Raw genomic sequence first — 20487 nt, forward strand, 5'->3', positions numbered from 1 at the left:
TTCTTTAATATGACTAGTTCAACTTGAGCACAATTGAATTGCTCCCTCTTACATTGTTGTACTTGGTCATAAACAAACCTGGAAGAACCACTGTTTGTTCTGGTTATGTTTTATTTTAATTTATGAGGGAAACATGATATGCTATACCTGATGCTGGGCATCATGCTTGTGAGAATTAATTTGCATTTTGTAATCACTTTGTTATTATGTCTTACCTGAGACAGCGCATGCGCTGTCACTTGCAAGACATTTTGTTAACTTTAACTTAAAGGGGGCTTAGAGCCCTACCATAACTTACGATTCCTTGCTTTTTTTTGTTCAGCACGTGTCAGTTTCACTTTCTCTCTTTGTGTGTTTGTCTCCTTGATGGAGGATGGACCAAGTAATGACTGTCTTTCCGCTGCTCAAGCTCAGACTGAGGCACTTTGACACTGTATCCACAGACGTTTTTAATGTCTAAAAGTTCCAGGGCAATAGTACAGCGACTGACCTATCAAATGTTAAAAGGCACTTTGCTCATTTTCCAAACGCAATCTTTACAACAATGTTGCTTTTATATCATTCAGGGTGACACTGTAACCAGAGACTTATTTAATGTTTTAAAGCATTTCTTTCTTTTCAATGTGCAATTATCCCTTTTCATTAAAGCAGCTCATGTGACTGCATGGTTTTCTCTGCTGTGCCTCTTCTCCGTACTAACCCCATCAACTGGCAGCTAGGACTACAGCATGCAACTACTTAAATAATATTTTTAAACAATGAAAAACAATTTTAAATCATTTTCATTATCTCATTTAACATGTTTTAACCATCAACATATTTTTAAACTGTATATTTTCATAGTTCATTGGTGATGAATATACATATATCAATCACTGTTATACATTCATTTTACAAATGACCACATTTCTTGAGCACCCAATGCATTTCGGGACACTCTTGTCCCTTCGTCAGGGTTTACAAGTGACCACATTTCTTGAGCACCCAATGCATTTCGGGACACTCTTGTCCCTTCGTCAGGGGTTACCCCTGACGAAGGGACAAGAGTGTCCCGAAATGCATTGGGTGCTCAAGAAATGTGGTCACTTGCAAAATGAATGTATAACAGTGATTGATATATGTATATTCATCACCAATGAACTATGAAAATATACAGTTTAAAAATATGTTGATGGTTAAAACATGTTAAATGAGATAATGAAAATGATTTAAAAAATGTTTTTGATTGTTTAAAAATATTATTTAAGTAGTTGCATGCTGTAGTCCTAGCTGCCAGTTGATGGGGTTAGGCCACTTTCACTGTTTACAATAATGCTTAGCAGGCATTAATACAGCATAGCACACATAGCGTTTCAAACAAATTAAGCTGATTAAATGAGTGCTACCTCCACCCACATACACTGTCTTCTCCGTACTAACACTGTAGCTACAGAAAGCAATTTGCCAGTGCATGTTTATGATCTTTGTGACTCTTCTCCGGGCTAACTTTGTAGCCGATGGATTACTTAATGTTTGAAAGCTCCAGGGCGATACAAAATACACGTTGTTCCGTTTATAAATCCAATATTTACCACAATGTGGCTTTTAGATCTTTTAGGGCAACACTATACCTACTGACTTATTTAATGTTTAAAAGCTTTTCCTTTGGTTTCCAACATGCAAATACACTTTGTCAGTTTTACAAATGCAATCTTTACTACAATGTTGCTGTTATATCATCAAGGGCAACACTGTTGCCATAGCCTTATTTAATGTTTAAAACAATTTTCTTTAATTTCAACTTGCAGTGTTGCCTCTTAATTGAAGCAGTTTGTGTGACTGCATGTTTTTCTCTGCTGTGCCTCCCCTTTTCCGTAGCCATGGAAAGCAGTTTGTGCCATACCACACGATGACAGGCCATACCATACTATATAACGAAGAGGGCATGCCATACTACATGACAGGCAAAACCAGCCTATATGATGGCAGGCCATACTATACAACACTATACATAGTAGACAATGATAAGCCATACCATACTATACTATACAATGACATACCATAACAGGCCATACCATTCCATACCACCCTACCCATACCATACTATACATTGACAGGCCATTTTTTCATAGGAATAGTCGCCATACAATTAAATATTTGCTAATGACATTTTCTCTATCCTATCACATCTTTAGTTTTCAATCTTATTTCCCTTTGTTTCAGTTCTTTGTTCATATTATTGTTCACGCTCACTCGGTCACTCATTTAAACACAGTCAGGCAACTATTCACCTGATACTCTAGTTACATCCCAAAGTACAGAACATTACCTTCAGAGCACTTTCTGGGAAAAAGATGAACTCGTTTGATAAGAGGTCCCGGAGAAAGCTGAAAGAGCTGTAGATAGTCTCTAGAAAGAAAAAAATGTATATGGTTATTAAATATTCCAGTATTCGTATCACAGATGCACAAGAATCGGGAATCTGCATCAATTTTAGGACTCTAAGGGCCAGATGTAGGTAAATCAGAAATACCGATTTCTTAATAACGAATTTTACCGATTCGCTATTACGAAATTGGTATTTCCTATGTAGGTAAAGATTTGGTAAAAAAATACCGAATCCTTAATATTCCTTATTACCCAATCGGTAATTGAGATTTGGTAATAAGGAATACCTACCCATTCATTTCTATGGGCTTGGAGGCCCATAGGAATGAATGTGAAGACATTCAGTATTAGCGATTCGGTATTACCGAATCGGTAATACCGGGAGGTATTTCAAGGGTGCCAGGGTGTCCAAAGGAAACCCTGTTACACCCTTGAAATGTGAATGTGTGCACATGTGGTGCACATACATGCCCTAAGGGCATGGATGTGGGCCAAATGCCACTTTAAAAAAAGCAAAAAAGTGCTTTTTTGAGGGAAATCGGTAATCACCACCAACTCGAAGTTGGTGGTAATTACCGATTTCTTAAGGCTCAAAGGCACTCTTTAATGTGCTTCCTTCATTGCATTTAAGGAATGGGTATTACCGATTCCTTAAATGCAAGAACAATAAGGAATCAGTATTTACCAATTCCTTATTTACAGATTCCTTACCTACATTAGGAATGGCTATATACCGGTCGGTAACGCTGAAATTTACCGAATTTCGGCGTTACCGACCGGTATTTAGCCACCTACATCTGGCCCAATGCCCAACCTATGTTAATAGAGGGAGAGTGATTTCAGGAAATCCCATGGTAGACAGGACAATAGTTCAGCCTTGCATAAAAGACATTAGCACTGCGTCATTGAAAACTCTTGTAAAAGCACTTCTACAGTTTGCAAAGTACAGCGTATCTTCGTCTTCTTTGGTATAACACAGCATGTAGCCCATCGCCTTTACAAATCCATACCAGGGGGTGGAGATGGTCAAGCAAGAAGATAGCTACATCTCCCATCGTAGATTATGAAGGAGGGCTTCAGGTAGACATATTGTGATGCAGAATCGGATGGGTTGTGCAAAGGCCTCCTAACTGAGTACAGCAGCTATCCCTGGAGAATATAATTGCAGAGAAATCTAGCTACACTCCACCACCTTTATGCGGCTCCAGAGGAGAAGAAGAATTATGACTCTAGGCCAGAGGGACTACCTAGGGTGGGATCAATCTTCTTGATGATGTACAGCCCATGCTGAAGTTGCTGCAGCAGTTGTATTGAGATGTTGTGAAGGCACAGATCGCAGGTGATGGGCGGGCTGCGGTTGACTGTGACCGTGGAGCACTCTGGATTGGAGTCCTTCAGCGAGGGAACAATACAGACCATGGTACTATTGTGGTCGAGAACAGTTGTGCTGGAAGTAGAGGTGTGGGAGGTGTTACAGCACCACCAAATACCTTTAAAGGATGTTATCCTTTCAAATTAACAACAGAGGCCTTTGCATGCTTTTCTTGCAACATGTAATGCTTTTTCAAAGACAAACTGTCAAACGTCGGACACATTTCTCTGGCCAACTGCTGGCAAATCGTTTAACCCAATTTTCTACTTATTTTTTCTCCCACTCACAAGTGAAGGCATTTTGTAACTTGACGTCCTTCCTGGGGGTAGATGAGTGTGAAAGGATAAAGCTGCAGTATGTCAATATTTTATAACACCCCCATTAAGAAAAACACATGCTTTGTTTGTAAACTAAATTTTACAAGTATTTCAGAAAATATTAGCAAAACTCGAGCACACTAGGAGTCCCAAGCATGTGAGAAGGTAATACTGTACCTTGTGGGCACAGCTGTGGTGTGGTATTGACCAGATGTAGTACTACCTTCCCATTCAAAATGCTACATTAAGAAATGGGGAAAAGCACTGCCGTCTCTTGTTACAAGCTGCAAAACTTGAATATTACAGTATCTCCCGATTGAATATCTGCCTGATATAACTGACAAACTGTGCGCTAAAAAAAAGTGCAGTACTTTCACAAACGTGGGAATCCCAATTCAAGGGCAAGTTTCAGGGCAATAACCTACACTCCACAGTTTAGTCATACTGTGATCCAACATGCACTATTGGACCTCACACTACTACTCCTGCATTAAACAGGAATCCCTCATAGCTCTTGAAGTAGCATTTGAATATTTCACAACCCTATGTCTTTAGAAAGTTGATGTTGCTGGCATGCACTCCAGCTCTCAAAACTGTTAAGGTAAGGAGGACCTTGTGCCCACACAAACAAGGCCTAGAGTGCAGTTTTTACACTGTTACAAGTGAGAGGATGTGACAGGGAAAGACCCTGAAAATTGAGACCCAGGGTGGCAGTGCAAACATTTGACACACAACTCCCACATGGGGAAGAGTTGGCAGAGGTTCACAAATAGACAACTGAGGTAGAGGAGATAGAAGAAAATTGAGTTATTTGAGCCCAAGACTTTCATTCACTATATATTTACAAAGGATTAAAGCAGGGGCAGTCTTGGCTGGCAAGGGCCCCAGGATGGGGCTGAGGGCTTTGATTGACTCACTGACAGCACTAGGTGTCCTCTTCTCAATAAACGAGAAAGACTTGGTTCATGAATTAATAAAACTCCAGAATGAAACTGTGTACCCAGAAGACCAAAGTAACCAGGTAGAGATCAACTGAGCCTAAAGATTACCAAACAAGGCCTCAAGATGGTCTGACAAAGGGGTTTTTGGAACAGAGCTAAATGTTTGGAAGGCAGCTATGACAAGACTTGAAGTGAGTTCTAGAGTCATTGCGCGTTTCTCTTTTCTGACTTTAGCTGAGCAAGTGTGACACTATGGGGCCCTATTGGGGGTCAGAAAAGAACTGATGAATTGCTACATGCAAGTCTTGGTGGGGCACCCGATATGACTTTAATTGCTCCACATAAATAAAAAATCCACTCAAGAGATGGAAGCCAAAGTGTTTATGGAGGCTCTGAAATAGGGTGACAACTGATCATCTTCGACTTACATAGGCAGTTTTTTTGATAGCCCATAGTTTGACATAGCATTGTTGGGGGCCCAATAGATGGCAATATGGTTTTGCGAAGGCCTTCAATGGAGGGTGGTTCCTAATATTTATGGACTATGCAGTTCTGGCACTGGCCCTTTCCAGAGTGTCCTCACTTTCGGATTCTCCTACAGGCTTTCACCTAATCAGAGTATATCCTGAAGTTAACACCTCTGAGCATAATTCAGTAAATCGTGTATTTTGCCTTGTTACATGCTCAGAGTCTCTGTAAAACTGAAGAAGGTCTAGATTGTATATTATTATGCTATCCCCAATAAAACAATATAAATCTAAAAATCAACACCAACGCGCACTAGACTGATGATGGAGGGTTTACCACAGCCAACAGGGGATAGTGATTACATCAATCACAGGCTGCTTTGAGGGAGCAAACGTTAATTAATAGACCTCTGGGCTATCTAAAGAAATATCAATATGAGTTTGCTCATTCCTTGTGGCAACGTCTATGTTTTCTGTTTGGTAACATCAAATATGTCTATTAAGTAGCTGAAATATGGACCCACTAGGGTCCAAGTGTGGTAAACTAATAGTCTACCGCATCTGTAGACAGAGAAAAGAAATCCAAGATCTGCCACAGATGTAAATTAAAAATCCCATTATCTAATCACCGTTAGACTCTTAGCTTGTACAGCAGATCAAATATAACTCCATTGATACTGGGGTCCAGATTTTGGGGGTATCCATGACTTCACAGTTTAAAATTAGAATTATTAACACAAGGGAGTCCATTAAAAATCACTACAAAACAGTGCAAAGAGAGTCCAGTATTAGGTCAAGTGGTGGTTATTGAAGGCATTTCACTTGTTATCTATGCTTACTTCCAATCAGGCTAGCACTTTTCCCATTCAATTAAATATCAGACATAACTCATTATGCCAAAATGCTCGGTTGACAATTTCCAATCTGGGCCCAGAAGGACATTAACCCTCTTCATCACTTGAAATTCACCTAAAAACAACAATTAGTCTTCTATTACAAAAGCAGAACCTACTAGTGCCTATGCATCATTACCTCACTAAAACTACCTGATCAGTCCTTACTAGGGAAAGGTGCAGCTAAAAAATAACAAAACTATGAAAAGGTGATTGGAAGATTTTGCAGAACACAGACCGTCCAGAAATTAAACTACTTTTCACATGAAAAATATAAGCTACTAAAAAGTAATTATTGGACAAAAGTTGTATTACTGCACTCTAAAGAGTACAAATGCAGAGAACAGCCCACCTGAACTATGAAAAATCATTCACTCAGTGAGCTAAAAAAAAGTTTTAAACTCACAGATAGTATCTCTAGCCTTTAGCAAACAATCTACACATCAAAGTTGTCAATGAAATAGACAAATAATAGCCACGGTCGCACTCCTTTCAAGTTGTAACAGGCTACAAACGCTTCAACATTTGGATTGAAGCATCACCCGCTTTGATCCACCTTAAAAAAAAAAAGACCCAAAGAACAATGTAATTCCTCAAAACTAAACAGTCTTCTGATAACCATTTCACAGCACCTTACAGGAAACCTAGCGCATAATCTCATTTGCCAGAGTTCATACATCAAATAAAAGTTAGCAAACCACGTACAAGACTGATAACAGTCAAGTTATTTCCATTGACATGACAGAACAAGATTTACTGGAAGCCCATTATGATTTGCTTCTCGCCCTTCACATCGACTCACCGTCTGTTCTCATCATACTGGACCTCGAAGCATTTTCTGTCATGGTTGTGGGGGCCTTGTGAATATGCGTGACATGTCACAAGCAGGTTTTGTAATGATGAGAAGTTCTAGAATGGGAAGGGAAGTTTGTCAGTTGGCCCTGTGACGCGGACTGGCTGAGGTGTTAAGAATAAACTCGTTCTCGAGTTTAAACCAGTTCCATGAGCTTGATTGAATACCACATTTGGGGCCAGATGTAGGTAATCCCAGATTACCGATTCTTAAATACCGAATCATACCGTTTCGGTATTTAAGACCTGGCAATCGGGATGTAGGTAATTTTACCGATTTAATTACCGAATCGGTATGATTCGGTAATTACCGAATCAGTATTTACCGATTCGGTAATTGCCATTCATTCCTATGGGCCTGAAGGCCCATAGGAATGAATGTCAATTACTGAATCGGTAAATACCGATTCGGTAATTGGGGGAAACATTGAAGGGTGGCAGGGTGTCACTTTGACACCCTGTTGCACCCCTCAATTGAGCATTGGTGCACATGTTGCAGACATACAAAAACAAAATAAATGCTTTTTAAAGGGTTTTCATAATTTACCACCAACTTCTAGTTGGTGGTAAATTAAAAATTCTTAAAACCCTGTAGCACTGATTACAGTGCTACCTATATGTCAAAATACAGATTCGGTAACTATACCGATTCGGTATTTTACCGATTCGGTAAAATTACCAAATCTGTATTTTAACATGGCCCCTACATCCCAAACTCCAAATACCGCTCGGTAACGGCCGAAATCGGCCGTTACCGACCGGTATTTGCCTTCCTACATCTGGCCCTCGGTGACTATTTGAAAAAACCCGAAAAACTAACACCCCAACAGCCGCCAAAGACATTTACTGAACCTTTGCTACCTCCCCAAGTAAGCTACCTGGTACCTGCTGTCACCAAAAGGTAAACATTGTCATCGATCTAGGTGGTAGCATATTGTACATCTGTGTGCAGTGGAGACTAATGACAGGCCGTTGATTGAAGGTTAATTGGTGGACTGAAAAAAGTAGGTAAGATATGCACAAGGTGGCAGATCACAACTAGAATGTGTGGACAATAAGATGGTCGAGGAGCGGCGGCCATTTTAAGCAGAGCTTATGACTAAGGATATGTTATGCTCTTCACTATTTGAGGCAGTCAAAGCCTAAACTGATTTGCTCTGCAGTTCAGAAGAGTGTGTAACTAGAGCTCACAACACTCTTCACGATTCGGGCTGGGTGAAGCCTAAACTGACCTGCTTGGCATCGCTGCCATTATAAAACGAGCATTAGTACTGCTACATAACAAAATTGGTAGCCACCTTCAAAAGGTGTTTGTTTGTGCTTATTAAAGGACAGGCACAGTTGGTACAGTTGTGAGGAGAGTCTAAATTGCCTGATCGGTGAAAGGCACACCAATATTTGTAAACAAGTGCCTACAGAGTGCCTGCATTCCAGTGATAGGCACACAAATATAAGATTCGGTCATAGGCCCACCGAATTTGCTTAAGTGCCTGCGTTCCGCTGATAGGCACACTATTATTGCTTTTAACGAAAGGCACACCAATATTGAATAGTTGTCAAAGAAAGCCTGCACCATAGCATCTGACTTGCGTTGACAGGCACATCTTGTGAAAGAGAGGGGACATTTTCATTTTTAAAAGTGTGCAATGGTTTGCAAGATAATTTGTTGGCAAGAAAACTATATTAACCTATCACACATTGGGCACTATATAGTGTTGTAAAAGTATTACACAGAATACAAGTTAAAAAAAATGCAGAATATAACACCTCCTCCATTTTTTCTAAGTCGTCCAGGAAATCATCCCATCAAATGGAAGAAAATCTTTGTAACTATGCGAGAGTATGTGATACCAACCTTAGTGCAGAACAAAAGTGCTCTCTATAGCTACATTGCTTGGGAGCAGAAGGTCAAGAAATTTTAGAGAATGTTTCTAATTTGAGCGTGGAAGAAGAAAGGAACCTGAATGAGTACAAAATATGTATAGAGAAGTTAGATTGTTATTATCTCCTCTGGGTCAGCATCATTATGGAGCGATGTAATCTTGGCATGAGAGAACAAGGCGACACAAACTATCGAGGAGTATGCAACTAGTCCAAGAAAACTAGCAGCTACATGCAAATTGGGGGGTGCCAATAATGAAAGAATTAGGGACCAGTTAGTTCTAAAATGCAGTAGTGACAAAATTAGAGAAGAACTGTGGCTTAAGGACGAACCACCTTGAGAAGACGTTATATTCTTTGAGAAGCGTGGTGAGTACATGTTGAAATGTGTAAAATAATTGATTAACTCAAAACTAGTGGGGGTTGTAAAAAGAAAATGGAAGATTCTGTAAGCATGGTCAAAGTGAGTGTTAATGAGAAAAGACATGATAAAAGTAGATTTAAAGGGTAATGTTTCAGATGTGGGAAGCATGGTCACAAGGCTAATGATAGTGAGTGCCTGGCAATATGAGTCACATGCCATGTTTGTGGGAAAAAGGGGCACTTTGGAAAAAGTTGAGGAAGCAAGTAGAAGAAAAATGACAAAGAAAAAGTCATTAATGAGATGCAAAATATAGTGTTTCAGGTAAATGAAACTGGAATGCAAGTTGTTGGACCTAGATTACCCAAGCCTACATATGGTAGCTTGGCACAGTAGTGGTCTACAGCTAACTCCAGGCGTTGGCTAAGTACTTACACAGCTTACCCACAGTAACACATTGATGAACCACTAAAATAAAGACACAACACCTTTGTTTGCAAAAATACCGTTACCTTTTATAAAAATAATATGGCTCTTTGGATTTGAAAGCATACAGGTTATCACATCAATTGCTTTTAGGAATAAACATTGCACTTTTACTAGAGAAAATAGTTTTCACTCCTCCAGCTGTGGAAAAAGCAGTAAATCATATACTTTTATCAGAATTCAGCAGTACATTCAGAGAACTTCTTGGATAATTAATTGAAGCTCCTAGACTTCACACTCTACAGGGGTATTTTGCATTAATACACAATGACATCAATAACTCTTTACTACAGCCTACCAATTCATTGGTTATGTTAACACATCTAGGGTTACGTTGCCTAACCCCTTCTCTCCTTTGTCACAGAATGAATCTCCAGGGAAGTAGAAAGGTCAAGGCCCTTTTCTCTGCTTATGGACCTGTTTAAAATAGCTGTCAACCTTTTATCCCTTTTTACCCAACACTTCCCTCTTCACACTCCCACTCTCCTTACTGTCTGGGTGGCAGATATGCCACAGTCCATAGGCCTTCAGCTGGTACCCGCCTCTCAAGCTCCCCCGATCAGCTGCTTCCCTGCACTGACGTGGGAAGAGCCTTGCCGGCCTCCTCAGCCCAAGCGCGCGTTCTCCTGTCAGCGCTGGCTAGGGGGCCTCGTTTCAGGCTTAACGCGGTGATTTCCTGCGTCTGCGGATCACCAGGGGTTAGATGGGCGGTCGGTTGCCCAAGCGCTAGTTCCTCCAGCAAGCGCTCACAAGTAGGGGGTTCCGCTGTCAACGCGGCGCTCCGGAAAGTCGTCTGGCGCCACCTCAGGCAACCCGATGGACGCGCTGATCTCTGGGGCATGCGCGTTCCTCGCAATGGCTCCACCTCTCAGGTCGCGCTGCTCGTCGGCGCCTGCGTGTTCCTCCCCGGACCTCGTCACGCAGGGAACACTGCACCCCTGGGCCTGCTCGACCCTAGGCCCCTCCTGCTGAAAGAAGCGGTCGCGCTACTGGCTTGCGCGGAAGCGTTTCCTCGCTTCTCCTGACGCGCCTGGTGCCCCCGGGGTCCCGCAGACGGACCACACTGCGCCGCTCCTCACACGCTGCTGCTTTCCTCCCCCGGCTCCAGAAGAAGTACCTCACAGATCGGGCACTCGCTCCTCCAGGTGCTCCAGGCTCCACAGTTCCCCAACCACCTCAAGGCGCTCCAAGGGGACCACAAATGACTCGCTACCCTGGTAGGTGCAGCGCTGGGCAGGGCATATAAGACTGAGTTTCAGAAAGCAGATCCTGTCAGTTTCTACAGGAATGCTGATCCAGAAGGGTTTTTCTTCTCACGAAGCTTGTTTTCTTGGTCAATAACTGTTGTCTTGAGAGAGGGATCGGTCAAGGGCTAAAGGGGGAACAATCCTCTGAAGTAACTGTCAGCCTCAAATGACAACTAGCTGCTCTCAGTGTGTCCACCTCCTCTCACCACTGCCTCACTCCTCTACTCTGGGGTCAGCACACAATGGCTGCTGGTCACTGGCCTTATATAGGGTGGCCTGAGACCTGCAGAATTCTCTAGGGTATTCTAGAAAGTTCCCTAATGTTAACCTATGGACCTGTCCTCCAGTGGTGTCCGTTATGGCAGTTGGTGGACACCATCTTAGGTTTCTTGAGATCCCTAGATTTTCAAGGGGGCTGACTAGGCCTCACAGGTTATGAGGGAAAAATGGCGTCATCGCCAAGGAGCACCTAGCCTCCTGACAGCATTAAAAAAATTCCTGATGGACATATGTAAAAATAAAAATAGAAAGTCTGGGAGGCTAAGGGGGACAAAAATAAATCATGGTGGTTAGAGTCTTCCCAGAAGCAGACAGGTCTAACACGCGTCCCCCCCAGCTGAAAGTGGGGAGAACTACCCAACCCCTTGGGAGTCCTCATCACTAAGGCGGAAATACCTGGATAGACCGTCTGCATTGGCATGGTCTGCCCCAGGTCGATGTTCCACCCTGAAGTCCATTCCCTGTAGGGAGATGGACCACCTTAGCAACTTGGGATTCTCCCCCTTCATTTGCATCAGCCAACGAAGGGGGCGATGGTCAGTCTGAACTAGGAAGTGCGAACCAAACAGGTATGGTCGCAGCTTCTTCAGAGCCCAAACCACCGCAAAGGCTTCTCTCTCAATTGTACTCCACCTCCTTTCCCTGGGGAGTAGTCTCCTGGACAGGAAGACCACGGGTTGATCCAAGCCCTCATCATTTAGCTGCGATAACACTGCCCCAATGCCATGTTCTGACGCATCTGTTTGGACAATGAATTCTCTAGCAAAATTAGGGGCCTTGAGAATGGGAGCGGAACACAATGCTTGTTTCAAGGTCAGGAAGGCTCGCTGGCAAGCCTCCGTCCAGACTACCCGTCGGGGTTGCTTCTTGGAAGTAAGCTCAGTGAGAGGGGCCACAATAGTGCCATACCCCTTCACGAAGCGACGGTAATATCCAGTGAGGCCCAGGAAGGCTCGGACCTCTGTTTGAGTCTTGGGGGGCTCCCAGGCGATGATAGCCTCAATCTTTGCCTGGAGGGGCTGCACCGTCCCTCTGCCCACCAAGTGACCTAGGTACACCACCGACCCTTGTCCGATCTGACACTTGCTGGCCTTGATGGTCAAGCCAGCCTGTTGCAGGGCATGAAGAACAGCTTGCAGGTGCTGCAAATGGTCCTCCCAGCTGCTGCTGAAGACAGCAATGTCGTCCAGGTATGCAGCAGAAAAAGCTTCCATTCCCGAAAGGACCCTGTTCACCAGCCTCTGAAAAGTGGCAGGGGCATTCTTGAGCCCAAAGGGCATCACACGAAATTGGTAGTGTCCCTCAGGTGTAGAGAAGGCTGACCTTTCCTTCGCCTCCTCAGTAAGGGAAATCTGCCAGTACCCTGAAGTTAGGTCAAAGGTACTTAAGTATTGGGCAGCTCCCAGCCGGTCAATAAGCTCATCCGCCCGTGGGATAGGATGTGCATCAGTTTTAGTCACTGAGTTCAAGCCTCGGTAGTCCACACAGAATCTCAATTCAGGTGTGGTGCCTGGTGGGGCAGCTTTTGGTACCAAAACCACCGGGCTAGACCAAGGGCTACCAGAAGGTTCAATCACCCCTAGCTCCAGCATCTTGGCGACTTCACTTTTGATGTTGGCCTTCACCTTGTCCGACAGCCGGTAGATTTTAGATTTCACAGGTGGGCTGTCTCCTGTGTCCACGTCATGGGTACACAGGTGGGTCCTACCTGGGACAAGGGAGAACAGGGGAGAAAATTGCTCCAGGATCTGGCGGCAATCACTTTGCTGTTCAGAAGTCAGGGATGGCGAGAGAATCACTCCCTCCACTGATCCATCTTTTTCTTTGTACGAGAGAAGATCAGGGAGAGGTTCACTTTCTTCTTCCTCTGCTCCATCGGTCACCAGCATTAAGACAACCTCGGGCCTCTCATGATGTGGCTTGAGACGATTGGCATGCAGCACCCTGAGGGGCTGCCTTGGGGTCTTAAGATCCACCAAATAGGTAGACTTCCCCTTTTTCTCTAAAACCTCAAAGGGGCCTGTCCAACGGTCCTGGAGGGCATTCAGCTCTCCAGGTTCCATTACCCACACTTTCTGTCCAGGCTCCAGTTCCACTGGGTGAGCGTTGTGGTCATACCACTCTTTCATAACTGTTTGGCTGGCCTCCAAGTTGTCTGAAGCCTGCTTCCACAACTTAGCCATTTGGCTCCGGAAGGCCAGCATGTAGCTCACCACGTCCTGGGGAAGCTTCCTGGGAGTCTGTTCCCATCCGTCTTTCACCAGGCTGAGAGGTCCCCTTACAGGGTGCCCATACAAAAGTTCGAAGGGGCTGAAGCCCACTCCCTTCTGTGGCACTTCCCTGTAGGAAAACAAGAGACAGGGTAGGAGGATGTCCCATTTCTTTCGTAGGCTCTCAGGAAGACTCCGTATCATACCTTTCAAGGTTTTGTTAAACCTTTCCACAAGACCATTGGTTTGTGGGTGATAGGGAGTAGTAAACCGATAGGTAACACCGCACTCCTTCCACATGGCCCGCATGTATGCTGAAAGGAAGTTAGTCCCCCTGTCGGAAATGACCTCCTTGGGGAAACCCACTCTGGTGAAAATCCCCATCAGGGCCCTTGCCACTGCAGGTGCAGTGATGGTCCTCAGAGGTATTGCCTCTGGGTACCGGGTGGCATGATCCACCAAAACCAGTATGAACCGATGTCCAGCTGAAGTTGGTGGATCCAATGGCCCTACAATGTCGATGCCCACCCTCTCAAAGGGGGTGCTAACGACGGGTAGTGGTTCCAGGGGAGCTTTTAGCTTCACCCCAGTTTTCCCACTGGCTTGGCAAGACACACACGTCCGACAATATGTATCCGACGCCACTTTCATTCGAGGCCAGTAGAAATGGGGGACAAGCCGGGCAAAGGTCTTGTCCTGTCCTAGGTGTCCTGCCAATGGTATCTCATGAGCCAGTTCCAGTAGAAAGGCTCTAAAGCATTGAGGGACCACCAAGGCTCTGGCTGAACCGTGGCCAGGTGTCTTGGGCTCACTGTAGAGGAGTCCATCCTCCCAGTAAATCTGGTAGCTCCCCTCAATGTTTCCCGCTGCCTGGGCGTTGGCCTGTTGCCGCAGCCCCTCGAGAGTAGGACACTCTTTCTGAGCTTTGCAGAACTCTTCCCGGGAAGGACCTCCCTCCACATGCCATTCAGTGGGGATGGGTAGGTTTTCCAGGGAAGCAACATTCTCCCCGGTGGACTCCAGATCCACCTCCGCAGGTGGTCCAGTTGTCTCACGAGGTGGAGATGTCGAGGCAGGGTCCTCCGGCCTCCTGTCCTTCTCCTCTCTGGCAGCCGGCTGGGCCATTGTTCCAGGCTCCAGCGTCAATGAACTCCCCCTTCGGGCAGTCGCGGACCTTGTGCTGACACAAGTCCAGTCAGGGGGTCCCAGCATCTCAGAGTGAGTCTGGTACTCCACCCTCCTCCAAGCATTGTGCTCCATATCATTCCCTAACAGGCAGTCAACAGGCACGGCAGGGCTTACGGCAACTCGAAGTGGACCTGCAACCCCTCCCCACTCAAAGGGAACCTGAGCCACAGGATAGTGGCCCAATCTGCCGTCAGCCATTACGGCGGGATGGAGTACATCTGGGATGACCTGCTCTGGAGACACCAGCTGACTCCTTACCATAGTCATGCTGGCTCCTGTGTCTCTCAGAGCCTCCCCTCTTCGGCCATTGATGGTGACCCACTGCTCATACTTAGTAGTATTAGAGGGCAGCTGGGTCTTGGGAACCATCTCTTTGTCTCCCAGGGACACTAAGGTGACACCCGCCCGCTCCCCTCCATTAACCAAAGGTATCTCCTCCCCGAGCACTACACTAGTGATTCCCGGGGCTTTTCCTCCAGTGGGAGGGGGTGGTCTTTTTGGGCACCTCACATCTCCTTTATAGTGTCCCACACCACCACACTCAAAACAATGAACAACCCTTGGCTGCTGGCTTTGGCCAGGGGTAGGGTTGCGAGGGGGGTTACTCTTGGGGATGAATCCTCTGCCCCTTCCTTGCGAAGTATTTTGTGGCCCTTTTGAGAACTCCCTCTTAGTTTCCCCTCCCTCTTTCCTCTGGGGGGCGCCCTGTCCTTGCTTCTGGGAATTCCCTCCAGTCCCCTTAGTCGACACCCGGGTACTAACCCAGATGTCCGCCTCCTCAGCAAGCTTCCTGGGGCTGGTCAGCTTGCTGTCCACCAGATGCTGTCTTAGCTCGGGAAGACACTTCTCGAGTAGGTGTTCCTTGAGTATGAGGTCATATAGTCCCTCATAGTCCCCTACATCGCTGCCTCTTACCCAACCCTCCAGGGCCTTCCTGGAGTAGTCCAAGAAATCTACCCAGTTTTGCGTGCCCAGCTTGTAGCTGCCCCGGAACTTTTGCCTATATTTCTCAGGGGTCAACCCAAACTTCTTGAGCAGCGCTGATTTCATAGCCGGATAGTAGGTCTGTTCACTCTGGTCAAGAGCCAACAAAGTATCCCTGCCAGTGGGGGGCATGTATTTGTATAACCCACCTCCCCAGTGGACTTCCAGAATCCCATGGGCCCTTAGCGAGACCTCGTAGGCGGCTAGCCATTTAGCAATGTCGTCACTGGGTACATAACAAGCCATAATATCTTTTGGTAGGTACGGTCTAGGTTCTTTGATGTTGGTCTGGGTATCGCTGCCACCATTCTCTGATTTGGGGGATCCTCGGTTTAGGGCTTGTAAATCCATCTCTTTGATGGTTCGCTCATGTGCCAACCTCCTATCCTCCCTTTCCATGTCCATCCTGGCTAGTTCTATTTTCAACCTCCTCTCCTCCCTCCTATCTTCCAGCTCGGCTTCGGTTAAGCCCCTGTCTGAAACACTGCTGCTTGCCCTTGAAGGTAACCTGGGACCTGTCAGAAGATTCCCTCTCCCCATTTGGTTCAGCAATGCAGCCTCAGTAACAGTGTCCCCATCACCCACTTCCATTTCTGGTTCCTCCCTTAGGCGAGCTTCTAACCATGCCCTTATGCTTGTCAGCAACTCTCCTTTCTTGGCACCTTTATTGAAAAATACCCCGTTCTGCTGACACCAATCCCTGAGTTGGGCCACAGTATTGGCTTCCAACTCTTTAAGATTCACCTCCAGCTTTGCCATGGTATAAAATTACTCACAGGAGAAACCCACGAAGTGACTTGAGGTTAACCTCCACCCACCACCAGAAGTAAATTTAGAAAAATCAAAAATATAAATTAGGAGGGCCGCAGGGAGAAAACTCCAGGTGGGGTCTCGTGGTTGTCACCGTGTTACTAATAAGTGAGTGTAAGTACAAATCCGTGATCCCACCGCTGAAACACCAATTATGTTGGACCTAGATTACCCAAGCCTACATATGGTAGCTTGGCACAGTAGTGGTCTACAGCTAACTCCAGGCGTTGGCTAAGTACTTACACAGCTTACCCACAGTAACACATTGATGAACCACTAAAATAAAGACACAACACCTTTGTTTGCAAAAATACCGTTACCTTTTATAAAAATAATATGGCTCTTTGGATTTGAAAGCATACAGGTTATCACATCAATTGCTTTTAGGAATAAACATTGCACTTTTACTAGAGAAAATAGTTTTCACTCCTCCAGCTGTGGAAAAAGCAGTAAATCATATACTTTTATCAGAATTCAGCAGTACATTCAGAGAACTTCTTGGATAATTAATTGAAGCTCCTAGACTTCACACTCTACAGGGGTATTTTGCATTAATACACAATGACATCAATAACTCTTTACTACAGCCTACTAATTCATTGGTTATGTTAACACATCTAGGGTTACGTTGCCTAACCCCTTCTCTCCTTTGTCACAGAATGAATCTCCAGGGAAGTAGAAAGGTCAAGGCCCTTTTCTCTGCTTATGGACCTGTTTAAAATAGCTGTCAACCTTTTATCCCTTTTTACCCAACACTTCCCTCTTCACACTCCCACTCTCCTTACTGTCTGGGTGGCAGATATGCCACAGTCCATAGGCCTTCAGCTGGTACCCGCCTCTCAAGCTCCCCCGATCAGCTGCTTCCCTGCACTGACGTGGGAAGAGCCTTGCCGGCCTCCTCAGCCCAAGCGCGCGTTCTCCTGTCAGCGCTGGCTAGGGGGCCTCGTTTCAGGCTTAACGCGGTGATTTCCTGCGTCTGCGGATCACCAGGGGTTAGATGGGCGGTCGGTTGCCCAAGCGCTAGTTCCTCCAGCAAGCGCTCACAAGTAGGGGGTTCCGCTGTCAACGCGGCGCTCCGGAAAGTCGTCTGGCGCCACCTCAGGCAACCCGATGGACGCGCTGATCTCTGGGGCATGCGCGTTCCTCGCAATGGCTCCACCTCTCAGGTCGCGCTGCTCGTCGGCGCCTGCGTGTTCCTCCCCGGACCTCGTCACGCAGGGAACACTGCACCCCTGGGCCTGCTCGACCCTAGGCCCCTCCTGCTGAAAGAAGCGGTCGCGCTACTGGCTTGCGCGGAAGCGTTTCCTCGCTTCTCCTGACGCGCCTGGTGCCCCCGGGGTCCCGCAGACGGACCACACTGCGCCGCTCCTCACACGCTGCTGCTTTCCTCCCCCGGCTCCAGAAGAAGTACCTCACAGATCGGGCACTCGCTCCTCCAGGTGCTCCAGGCTCCACAGTTCCCCAACCACCTCAAGGCGCTCCAAGGGGACCACAAATGACTCGCTACCCTGGTAGGTGCAGCGCTGGGCAGGGCATATAAGACTGAGTTTCAGAAAGCAGATCCTGTCAGTTTCTACAGGAATGCTGATCCAGAAGGGTTTTTCTTCTCACGAAGCTTGTTTTCTTGGTCAATAACTGTTGTCTTGAGAGAGGGATCGGTCAAGGGCTAAAGGGGGAACAATCCTCTGAAGTAACTGTCAGCCTCAAATGACAACTAGCTGCTCTCAGTGTGTCCACCTCCTCTCACCACTGCCTCACTCCTCTACTCTGGGGTCAGCACACAATGGCTGCTGGTCACTGGCCTTATATAGGGTGGCCTGAGACCTGCAGAATTCTCTAGGGTATTCTAGAAAGTTCCCTAATGTTAACCTATGGACCTGTCCTCCAGTGGTGTCCGTTATGGCAGTTGGTGGACACCATCTTAGGTTTCTTGAGATCCCTAGATTTTCAAGGGGGCTGACTAGGCCTCACAGGTTATGAGGGAAAAATGGCGTCATCGCCAAGGAGCACCTAGCCTCCTGACAGCATTAAAAAAATTCCTGATGGACATATGTAAAAATAAAAATAGAAAGTCTGGGAGGCTAAGGGGGACAAAAATAAATCATGGTGGTTAGAGTCTTCCCAGAAGCAGACAGGTCTAACACAAGTCAAATAGTTTTAGGGGCAGGGTTGATTCTGAACAGAGCTTGATGGGAGGAATTGACTGTCTCTGCGTCAAAGGTTTAAAGGATGGTTTAAAAAAACTATTCAGTCATCAAACGTGAAGCTCTGGGCATTTACTGGGCTTTGAACAAGTTTAAGAATTGTGTGCAGGGTACTAACTGTAAAGTTAGATCTGATTACAAATCCCTATGGGAAGTTTAAAAAAAAGAAAAAGGGTTGGATGAGACTTCTGCAAGAATAGTAAAGTTAGACTCAGTGGATCAGACTCCCTCCCTACCTCTTGAAACCAACAGAGACCAACTGTGGAGGGCCCCAGGGCTCCTCATTCAGCCACACCCTCTTCAACGTCTAGATTAGCCCCCCTCACAACCATCGTCAGTAAACACAGGCTCAACATTGTCTCCTATGCCGATGACACCCAGCTTATCCTCTCCCTTACCAACGAACCCAACACCACCAAACACAGCTTCCAAAAAGAGATGTAAGCCGTAGCCTCCTGGATGATGAACAGCTGCCTGAAACTCAACTCAGAGAAAACAGAAGTCCTCATCCTTTGCTCCACCCCTCTGCATGGGGTGACTCCTGGTGACCCCCTGCCCTTGGAAATCCCCCACACCCTGATGGACCACGCATGAAACCTTAGCATCATACTTGATTCATCGCTCACAATGAACCGCCGGATCAACACAGTATCCTCGAACTGCTCCAACATCCTCGCATGCTTTGAAAGACTTTCAGATGGATCCCATCCGAATCCAGAAAAACTGTCATGCACGCTCTCATCAGCAGCAGACTGGACTATGGCAACGCTCTCTAAACTGGAATCAACAAGAAACTCCTTTGCAAACTCCAGACCGACCAGAACACTGCAGCCAGGCTGATCCTTGACATCCCCCGTCACAGTCGCATCACCAAACACGTCCGTGATCCCAACTGGCTCCAAGTCAAGAGAAGGATAACCATCAAACTCCTCAACCACACATACAAGGCCCTTCATAACAGCACACCTATATACCAGAACAACCGCCTCTCCTTCCACACACCCAAAAGACACCTCTGATCAGCCGATCTCTCTCTCTCTCTGCACCCTCCCAGGCATTTACAAGACCAGAATGGGAGGAAAGTCCTTCTACTACCTCGCGGCCAAGACCTGGAACAACGTACCCCTCCGGCAAGCTCCCACATTGCCCTAGTTCAGGAAGGACCTCAAGACCTGGCTCTTCGGATGACCCCAGAACTCAATGGAGCCGCCCTTTCAACCCCCCCACCCCAAGCGCCTTGAGTCCCTCACGGGTGAGTAGTTGCCCTTTACTAACCCTGATTGATTGATTATATCTCTGCAAGACTTCAGTTTTACAGTAGAGTATATACCAGGTGCAAAAAAGTACTCAGCAGACTGTGTCCCTGGGTTAGTCAAAACAGATATTACTGTTTCTGAGAAAAATGATTAAGAGTTAGTTGAAGAGGAAATTACAGTCTAGAAAGTCACATCTAGTGCCATTTCTGAGAATAAGTGGTTGATTGAAGTAGAGAGCGACAGCAATATAATTGAGGTCACCAATGCCATCAAAATTAATAAAGCAAACACTCTTAGTAATCAGTAAACCTTGGTCTATTCTGAAGGACAAATTGTCAGTGGATAAAGGTATATTGTTGAGTGAAACTAGAC

At 45.9% G+C, this 20487-nt stretch overlaps 1 protein-coding gene across 3 annotated transcripts in view; it reads right to left on the reverse strand.

Moving 5' to 3' along the window:
• GNPAT (glyceronephosphate O-acyltransferase) overlaps positions 1-20487 on the reverse strand; it is a 555169-nt gene that overhangs the window by 169635 nt on the left and 365047 nt on the right. For all 3 annotated transcript variants that reach the window (XM_078649084.1, XM_078649086.1, XM_078649085.1), the window contains exon 11: positions 2309-2388. In XM_078649084.1, coding sequence (XP_078505210.1) covers positions 2309-2388 — 80 coding nt within the window. The remainder of the gene's footprint in view (positions 1-2308; positions 2389-20487) is intronic.

The sequence above is a fragment of the Lissotriton helveticus genome, chromosome 6, assembly GCF_964261635.1.
Source record: "Lissotriton helveticus chromosome 6, aLisHel1.1, whole genome shotgun sequence".
NCBI lineage: Eukaryota > Metazoa > Chordata > Amphibia > Caudata > Salamandridae > Lissotriton > Lissotriton helveticus.